This window comes from Monodelphis domestica, chromosome 1, assembly GCF_027887165.1.
Source record: "Monodelphis domestica isolate mMonDom1 chromosome 1, mMonDom1.pri, whole genome shotgun sequence".
Classification (NCBI taxonomy): Eukaryota; Metazoa; Chordata; class Mammalia; order Didelphimorphia; family Didelphidae; genus Monodelphis; species Monodelphis domestica.
This window is the reverse complement of record NC_077227.1, coordinates 705,834,618-705,844,702: the sequence shown is the minus strand read 5'-3', so window position 1 is coordinate 705,844,702 and position 10,085 is coordinate 705,834,618. Positions and strand designations below refer to the sequence as shown.

At 47.5% G+C, this 10,085-nt stretch overlaps 1 protein-coding gene across 2 annotated transcripts in view; it reads left to right on the top strand.

The window, feature by feature from the left end:
• The window catches only part of PIEZO1 (piezo type mechanosensitive ion channel component 1), a 179,767-nt gene that overhangs the window by 100,679 nt on the left and 69,003 nt on the right, over nucleotides 1-10,085 (top strand). For both annotated transcript variants that reach the window (XM_007477300.2, XM_007477299.2), the window contains exon 3: nucleotides 8,197-8,319. In XM_007477300.2, coding sequence (XP_007477362.1) covers nucleotides 8,197-8,319 — 123 coding nt within the window. The remainder of the gene's footprint in view (nucleotides 1-8,196; nucleotides 8,320-10,085) is intronic.

Here is a 10,085-nt window from a genome sequence, read left to right as displayed (position 1 = left end):
GGAGATGGGAGGGACCAATAGCGTTCACCTCCCTCAATTTACAGTTGAAGAAACTAAGGCTTACAGGGATTAAGTGATTTGTCCAAGATCAGAAGCAGCTAATAAATGCTTGAAGTGGCATTTGAACCCAAGACTTCCTGACTCCGCATCCAAAGTCTCATCTGCCATCTTGGATGGTCATTTCCTCATCTGTCAAAGGAAAGATTGCACTAGAAGGCTCTCTGGTCTCTTTCAGTCTATGAACCAAAGTTCAGCCCCAAAGAGAGACTTTGTGTTTAGCCAGCTGAGTCTGGTGATGGAGAGGACAAGAAAGACCTCTTGCAGAGGATGGGATTTGAGCTGTCTTGAAGGAAGCCAGGAAGTAAAGGCGAGGAGTAAAAATGTTTCCAGCTTGGACGGCACTGAGTGCGAGGGGAACAACAAAGAGAGTTCAGAAGGGATGAAAGTAAAAGAAGACTGGAAATACAGGAAGAGGCCAGGTGGTGAAAACACAGCTTCTCTGAGTCTCCTTTGTACCATCTCCATGGATACTCTCTGATGTTGTGCCCCTGGGATAGTGGGAATTTCCCATCAATCCCCTCTCAAGGGAGAAGAGAAGAGGACTGGAGGATTAGAAGGATGCTTCTTCCTCATCCCTGAAGCACGAGCTATGCAGGCTTACCTCCCTAGAGCCTTCTGTTTGTCTTAGATAAGTCTGGATAAGACCTGTGTGATAGGCTGGCACAATACCCACTTCTTTAAGGCCCTTTTCCCTTTTCTAGCTTCCCAGGCTCCTTACCCTTGATTTCCCTCCACAAACTCTATGCCCCAGGGAGCCTGGAGTTCTTACCGTTCCTCCATCTCCTGACTTCCATGCCTGGCACTTCTTGGGATTGCCACTTGTCACTCTGTGTCTCAGTTTGCCTCTCTGCAGAATGGACACCCTTCTCTCCTCTGACACGGCCACCCCCCTGGTGTAGACCCCCCATTATGTCATGGCTGGACTATTGCAATAGCTACTGGAGGTCTGCCTGCCTCAAGTCCATCTTTCCCCGCTCCAGTCCATCTTTCATTCAGCCTCTAAAGGGATCAGAGCTCTAAAAGAGCTCTGATCACGTCATCCCCGACTCAATAAACTCCTTGGTGCTGGTGTAGGCTGGGCAGTGGTGAATTGGGGGACAGGCTAGGTCTTAGCTGCTTCCTCTGGGGGCTTCCCCTTTTCCACGGTCTGAGGGGACTGCAGAGTAAGCCCTCTCTGATGTCATGGTGGCAGACTCTGCTGGGCTCAATAGAGGCTGCCAGCAGATGGGAAGGATATCGATGGCTCCTGCTAGAATACCTTTGGGAGAAGAGGGAAGCTGGGTAGGTCCCTGTTTCCTTTAATACAGGATCTAAAGTTAAAAACGGAAAAAATAAAAAGGCCACGAACCCTTGCAGTCCTCCCTTTCCCAGAGCCTTCACTCTGGAACCTCTGCCCAGGAATTTGTGTGTGTCCATTGTGCAGAGAGATAAACTGAGGCACAGAGTGACAAGTGGCAATCCCAAGGCAGTGAGGCTTTGACTTTCTAACTGTGTCTCCCACACGACTCGTTCAGCCCGACTCAGGGACGTTGCCAGCTGACTCTGCCTCGCTGCCTTTTCTGGCTGATGCTTGTGGTTTGGGCCGGGAGCATCTTCCCGCGCTCTCTTTGAGATGGATGGGAAGAAAGAGGAGAGGGCTGCGATCCAGGCACATGTAGGCTGGGCATCGTTCCAGCTGTCCCAGTGGGAAGGGCCTGACTGGTGCCTGCAAACCCCTGGGAGCGGGTAGGAGACTGCACGCGCCTTTGTGTGGCACAGATATAGAAACCAGGCTTCCTGGTGCCAAGCACAACACTTGGGGAGACGTGGAGGGAGAGCGAGAGAGAAGCAGACAGAGGGCCTTGTCCGGAGGCTTTGCACCAAGCTTCCCCTGGCCTCCCGAGGGCCGTTCTTGGGCCTCCGGGCTTCCAGGCTGGCACACTTTGACAGGGCAGGACAGGGGCCTCCTGCTCACTTGGGGGACAGGCTACCACAGCTGAATTCAATTTAATAAGCGCCCACTGTGCCAGACACGGTGCTAAGTGGGTATGTAGAAGTAGGGAAAGGCTAGCCCTGCCCTTAAGGAGTTTATTCTCTGGAGTATAATACGAGTTAATTCAAATGCAGAGGTCAGGGAAGGCTTCCTAGAAGTTGGGGGACCTGAACTGAGCCTTGAAGGAGCCAGAAATGAGGAAGGGGACATTAGCACAGGGCTGGAGTCAGGAAGATTCATCTGCCTGAGTTCAAATCTGGACTCAGACACTCACTGATTGTGTGACCCTGGGCAAGTCACTTAATTCTGTTTGCCTCAGTTTCCTCATCTGTAAGATGAACTGGAGAAGGAAATGGCAAAATCCAGTTTCTTTGCCAAGAAAACCCAAAATGGGGCACCAAGAGTTAGACATGACTGACACTAGTGAACAAAAACAGCCATGGCCAGAGCAGAGATGCAGAGGCAGAAGATGGATGCTGAGACTGGGGACAAGCCGCTTGTCTTGTATGAAAAGGAAGGTGGGCGAAGAAGAAGAAGAACATATCCTAAGGCTGAAGAGGTGGGCTGGAGCCAGATTGTGGAAGGTATTAAACGCCAGCTGGAGAAGCTTGTGTTTGGTCCCAGAAGCAATGGGGAATTCCTTTTGTGAATTGGGAGCTGACGTGTTCAGGCCTGTGTTTAAGGACTCTGATGATTGGAGAGGCAAGAGATGAAAAGAATGGAGACAAATTGGGAAACAATAAGGGTCCTGGTGAGAGTGATGTGGAGCTCAACTAGGGTACTGGCGGTATGAGTGGAGAGAAAGAGGATAGATGAGAGAAACCATGGCAGCAGAGCTGACAGGCCTGGGCCACTGATGGATGGGGCAAGGAGAGAGAAAGAAGGAAAAGTTTAGGGTGACTTAGAAGTTATGGTGTCTAAGAGAAAAAGAAATCTGAAGAAGGAAAGTTTAAGGTAGCTAAGTGACACAGTGGATAGAGGACCTGGATTCAAATCCAGGCACTTCCTAGCTGTGTGACCCTGGGCAAGTCATGTAATAACAATTGCCTAACCCTTACGGCTCTTCTGCCTTGGAACGAATATACAGTATTGATTCTAAGAAGGAAAGGGGAAGAAGAAGGAAGGAAGGAAGGAAGGAAGGAAGGAAGGAAGGAAGGAAGGAAGGAAGGAAGGAAGGAAGGAAGGAAGGAAGGAAGGAAGGAGGAAGGAAGGAAGGAAGGAAGGAAGGAAGGAAGGAAGGAAGAAGAAGAAAGAAAGAAAGAAAGAAAGAAAGAAAGAAAGAAAGAAAGAAAGAAAGAAAGAAAGAAAGAAAGAAAGAAAGAAAGAAAGAAAGAAAGAAAGAAAGAAAGAAAGAAAGAAAGAAAGAAAGAAAGAAAGAAAGAAAGAAAGAAAGAAAGAAAGAAAGAAAGAGAAAGGAAGGAAGGAAGGAAGGAAAGAAGGAAGGAAGGAAGGAAGGAAGGAAGGAAGGAAGATGAGAGAGACATGATGAGAATTTACATGAACTGACACAAAGTGAAATGAGTAGAACCAGAACTCTGTACAAGCAACAGCAATATTATATGATGATCAACGGTGAATGACTTAGCTATTCACAGTAAAACAATGATCCAAGACAATCTCAAAGTACTCCTGATGGAAAATGCTATCTACCTCTGGAAAAAGAACTGATGGAGCCTAAATGCAAATTCAAGCTTTTTTTTTTTACTTTATTATCAGGCTTTTTTGGTCTGCCTTTTCTTTTGCAATGTGGATAAAATGGAAATGTTACATGCGACTGCACAGGTATAATCTATATCAAATTGCTTGCCTACTCAAGGAGTGGAGAGGGGAGGGAAGGAAAGGATTTGAACTCAAAATTGTTTTTTAAATGTTAAAAATGTTTGGTTTGCATGTAATTGAGAAAAAAGTAAAAGTAAAAAAAGGTACATTCAGTTTTGGACATGCTGAACTTGAGCTGCTGATGGGAGATGACTAGGAGGCGATGTCTGGGAGGCAATTGGTGACTTGGGACTGGAGCTCAAGAGAGAAATTAGGGCCATGGAGTTGGGAAGTCATCTACATGAAGATGGTAGTTAAGCCCGGGGAATCAATTCATGAGATCACTAAGGGGAGAGATTTCTGAAGGGAAAAAAGAAGATTCAGGACAAAAATCTTGGGGATATCCATGCTTAAGAGGTAGAAGATGGGTCAAAGGACACTGAAAAAGAATGGTCAGAGAGGTGGGAACAATGGGAGCAATGTTGGGACTAAGAGAGGAGAAGGTGATTATTCTTTCATGAATTCATGTATGTCCAGGAAGAAGAGGTAGTTAACAGTTATTGCCATCATCATCATCAATAGAGAAAGGGAAGTCAAAGAGGATAAGAACTCAGTAAATATTGGATTTCACTGAATCTCACAGTTGAAAGTCTTATAATTCAACACATACCTGAATTACAATCCTCTCCAAAACATAGCCAACAACAAGCTTTTGCTTCAACAGGAGAGACCACCATCTCCTAAGATAGCCCATTCCACTCTCCCCCCTACCCTTTACTTTCTGTTTTGGTAACAATTCTAAGACAGAAGGTCAAGGGCTAGGCAAATGGGGTTAAGTGACTTGCCCAGGGTCACATAACTAGGAAATATCTGAGGTCACATTTGAACCCAGGACCTCCTGTCTTGGGACCTGGCTCTCTGTCCACTCTACCACCTAGCTACCCTCCATTTCACTTTCGACCAGCTCTAATTGTTAGGCTACCTTTGTTGTCGTTTAGTCATTTTTTCAAGTGTGTCTGACTCTTCATCATCTCATTTGGTGTTTTCTTGGCAAAGATACTGGAGTGGTTTGCCATTTTCTTCTCTGACCCATTCGACAGATAAGGAAACTGAGGCAAGCAGTGTGAAGTGACTTGCCCAACATCACATAGCCAAGTGTCATTGATGACCTTTTTTGTTTTCAATAATATTTAAAAATTATTTTAAATGAATTTTTTCAATAAGCAAAAATCCAATTTTCCTATTTTCCAATTTAAAAAGAAGCAGAAAAACAACCCCCTGGTAACAAATATGCACAACCATTTTCTCCAGTGGTCATGCCCAAGAATTAGATGTCTTGATCTACTCTCTGAGTTATCGGAAACCTTTGAGAGAAAGTTTCAGAAGAGTTGTCGGGTCTGAAGCCAGATGGAGATGCTGAGATATGAGAAAGTGGAGGCCATAGTTTGGCCGTGAAATGGAAGAAAGGACAGGATGGTCATTTGAGGGTGGTGTGACAGGTTCAAATGAAGGTTTTTTAAAGGATGAGTTAGACCTGTGGAGAGCTCCCCTGCCCCTGCCCCTGAGTGTGGGCACTCAGTGGAAAAGGGAATCAGAGTTGAACTCAAAAGAGACCATGGTGTCCAATCCCTTCATTTTGCAGATGAAGGAGAAGCCAGGAAGGGGAAGAGACATCCACCGGTCAAACATCAAGGACAGGGCAGGGTCAGGATTTTCCAACTCCAAATCTAGTGCTTTCCCATGAGAGCCCACTGCCTTTCTAGCATCCTCAAGGATGCTTAGCTTGATTGTTTCTCCAGTTGTTATCCAAAACTGTCCTCAGTTTCCCCAATATCCTAGAGTGTATTTAAGTCTTTAGAAAGGACACCAGATTTAGAATCAAACAATTTGGGGTTCATCCTGGATTCTGCTGCTTATGGTGAAACCTTGGGCAAGCTACTTTCCCTGTCTGGGCCTCAGTTTCCACCTCTGTAAAAAGAGAAGATTGGGCTAGATGATGCCTAAGGGACCTTTCATCTCTAGTGTTCCATAGTTCTATGATCCTTCCTAGGAATGGGGGGGGGGGAGGTGTTTGTATTTGGGCATGTGTGTGTGTGTTCAGGACTATGCCCTGAGGGCTAGAAGGGACCGTAGGGTCCATAGAATCCAATCCCCTCATTTTCCTGAAGAAGCTGAGGCTCCGAGTGACCCAAGGTAGGGAGGAAGGATCTCTGCCATATTTCTGGTGCCAAGCCCAGCACTCCATCCTTTATGGTACCTGGCCCAATCCTAGCCCTTCTGTGGAATGTCAGAGCCAGGAGGTGGGGATGGAGGGATATTGAAAGGTGCTCCGAATACTGGAGGAACACAAAGAGGGGTTCAAGGCATTTGGACTCCCCACCGAACCAATTCCTAGAAGTGAACTCAAACTTGGTTTTCTACATTGCTGCAGTGCCCTCTGCTGGTCCACAGAGATAACAGCTCAAACGAGTTAGTCCTGGGGACTCTTTCTCAACCCAAGGCCTTGGACCCGGTATTCTTCTGTCTCTGGGGACTATAGACAAGGAGAGCCAGGAATAAATCCTGAGTTTAAGTTGTACCTCAAATGCTAATTAGGGATGTGATCTTGTTCAAGTCACAGCCTCTGCCTCAGTTTCCTCATCTGTAAGTGGGGGGATTAGAATTGAAGGCCTCTAAAAACCCTTCCAGGTACAAAGCTATGATATGGCCAATCTATGATTCACACAAATCCAGATGGGCAGTGAAGCCAGGATAGACTATACCACATTTGTGTATCAGAAGATGGGAACTGGGGGGCAGCTGGCTAGCTCAGCGGATTCAGAGCCTGGTCTAGAGATGGGAAGTCCTGACTTCAGACACTTCCAGTTATGTGACCCTGGACAAGTCACTGAACCCCCACTTCCTAGCCTTTACTGCTCTTCTGCCTTGGAACCAATACACAGAATGGATTCTAAGATGGAAGGTGAGGTTAAAAAGAAGATGGGGACTAGAATAAGGTCACCTCTACCTCTCTGAAACTCAGTTTCCTCAGCAGCAAAATGATGATAACAACATTTGTCTTGCCAACCTCAAAGGGCTGTCGAACGAGAAATGCTTTCTAGAACTTGGTGTTCCATAAAAAGTGGGCAGCCCACTTGCTTTGCTCCGAGGTAGCCGAGACCCATAGAGTAGTCCCTTACCCAAGGGCTCATGGGCAATGAATGACAGATTCAGGACTCATTAATTTATTCAACGGGAATTTAACTCAGATTCTAAATTAATGAATTAAATAAAAATTTTCAAATCACCCACACACAAAAAAGAATTTAATTCAGCTTCTTCTATAAGTGGCTGCTAAAGGTGCACAAGATACAAGGAGGGATACTGTCTAGACCCTGCCTTCGAGGGGTTTGTGGTCTAACAAGGGGGAAAACACAAGTATTCATGATGTGTTTTGTGTGTTCTCTGCTCCCCTGGGAGGGTTACGTGGCTGGGTGAGTCATAGGTTCACTGAACCCTGGATTTGTAGCTGGAAGAGTTCCTAGAGGTCATTAAGTCCAATCCCCCTCACTTGCAGATGAGGAGCCTGAGATCCAGAGAGGTTACAAATTTGTCCAAAGCTCCCCAGCCAGTGTTGAACTTGGGTCTTCTTTCTACCGTCCTCCTTGTCAGCCTCTCCGTGAAGGTCTGAAGTGAGGGAAGAACTCACTAGGTAGCCAAGAAGCCCATTTCCTTTTGGCTGTCAGTCATCACGGTCTTTAGAGTGAGCCAGAATCTCCCTCTCTGAAAACTTCCCCCAGTGGCTCCGAGTTTTTCTTTTAGGGCCAAGTAGAACAGATTGAATCCTTTTTTCCTCTGGGTGACAGTCCTTTAAATACTTAGACAAAAATCATGTCCCCTTCTTTCCTCCCAGCCCCCAAAATCTCTCCTCCAAGTTAAACATCCCCATCTCCTTTGCCTGATTCTTCAAATCCTCAGCCTCTGAGACATCCCCTTTGGATGCGCTTCCCTTGGCAGTATTCTTCTGATCCGTATTGAAGATGCAGTCCACTAAAACCCTCGGAATGTTTTTGGTTTTGGTTTTGTTTTATGCATAAATGCATTGGAGCAGCTAGGTAGCATAGTGGATTGAGAACCAGACCTGGGTTCAAATCTGGCCTCAGATACTTCCTAGCTGGGCAAGTCACTTAAAAATTGCCTAGCCCTTACTGCTCTTCTGCCTTGGAACCAAACTATCCACTCCAAGGCAGAAGATAAGGGTATTTAATACCAAAAAACCCCAGTCATCTAATCACAGCTGCCCCATCCTGCATTTGTGCCTTAGGGGTACAGAAGGGCCAAACCCAGCCTTTGGCGTTCAAGCTGGGCTCCATATGCTATAACAGTGGCTTTCTTCCATCCCCTTGTCTCCTCCCACTGTCTTCCAGGTTCTACAGGTCACCTCCTGCGAGCCCTCCTGTGTACCAGCATCTTCTTCCTCATTGCCCACCTTGCCTTTCAGATCTGTCTGCACACAGTGCCTGGCCTGGATGAGCTACTGGGAACCAACTGTGAGTAGCTCAGCTCTTGGGAGAGGGAGGAGTAGGGGAGAGACTCCCCCCTCCCAAATCTGGCCCCTGGGGGGAGCCCTCAGACACCCCTTCCCAGATGGAGTTGGGAGCCCTGGGGCTGAGGAGGTGGGAGACATAAGGATGCTTCAAGAATACAGTGATGCTTTAGACCCAGATGTCGGGGGCTCAGGCTTCCCCCCCTATTCTTTTGCACTGGTCCAAGGCTAGGACAAAACCTTTCCACTGGGTCAGAGCCAATCCTGGGGCTCTGATTATGCCACAGAATGGTTCTTAGTGGGGCTGGGCCTGCAGGAGTTAGGATCTGGTCTGCTGCACCTCTGGAATTCTCTTGGACAAGGTTGGGGTGGGAGGGAGATGGGGGAAGGGAGGCAGCAAAGAAGGATCAGGCCCAGTGACCTCCAAATTTGTCCAGCACTTCCTAGACAGAGGTGACACCGAGACCTACCTCCCCCCTCCGCAGCTCCTGGCCCACTGAGGTGGTCACTTCTGCCCCTCAGAGGCTGCTTGGAGGTAGTCTCAATAGAGAAGTATTTTTATTCTGTGAAGACTCAAGCCCTGGCTCCAGCTCTCCCTGCCTCCCTCCTCCTTTCCCCAGCTCTCTGTACCCTTTCTGTAGGCCCAGCACTTAACCCTCTGTGCCTGTCTGACTCCTTCCCCCACGCCCTGCCTCGAGGAGACAGAGAGGCAGGAAAAGATCCCAGCTGCTCCTGGCATATCACTGGGGTACCTTGGCCCTCCCTCTCCACCCCCATCCCTATACAGGCTCCAACCTAATATGGATCCCTCATGGAAAGCAGGGCAACAATTTATGACTGCTCCATATGTGCCTAGGACTAAGGGCTTCCAATAATAACCCTGCTGCTCCTGCCCTGCCCATCCCAGGGGGCCTCCTCATTCCTGTGTCATGAGAAGACCCTATCAGGGGTCTGTCTGCCCATGCAGGACCAGAGGGCTTGGGAGGGAGCATGGGGGAGAATCATCCCCCAGCCCCAAGTGGAGTCCTGTTATAGCCTCTGACCTCTCCAGCTGCCCTATTCTGGCATCGTCCCCAACTCAGAGGCATTGATTCGGTCCCTGGAGACTCAGCTGGCTGCTACCCAGAGGTTCCCAGAATGTGAGAGTGGAGAGGACCTTTCAACTATATAATGTCAGGGCTGGAAGGGACTTCAGAACACAGAATGTGAGGGCTAAGAGAGGCTTTGGAAGATAAAATGTCAGCGAACAAGGGGATGTTAAAATACAGAACAGAAAATGTCAGGCTGGGAGGGACCTTAGAACATGAGGTGTCAGAACCAGAAGAGAGCTTAGAACATAGAACATCTGGGCAGGAGAGATCTTGGAATAAAGATTGATAGAACTAGAAGGAATCTTAGAACATGGACTGCCAGGACAGGGAAAGACTTTAGAGCACAGGATATCAGAGCTGTGAGAGACCTTAGAACCCAAAATGTCGGGACTGGGAAAGACATTAGAACATGGGATGTTAGAGTTGGGAGGGACCTTAGAACACAAAATGTCAGGAATGGGAAAAATCTTAGAGCGTGAGATGTCAGAGCTGGGAAGGGATCTTAGAACACAAAATGTCAGGACTGGGGGAAAAAACCTTAGAACTTGGGATGTCAGAGCTATGAGGGACCTTAGAACACAAAACGTCAGGTTTGAGAGTGTCTAATACATGGGATGTTAGAGCTAGGAGGGACCTTAGAACACAAAACGTCAAGTTTGAGAGAGTCTAGTACATGGGA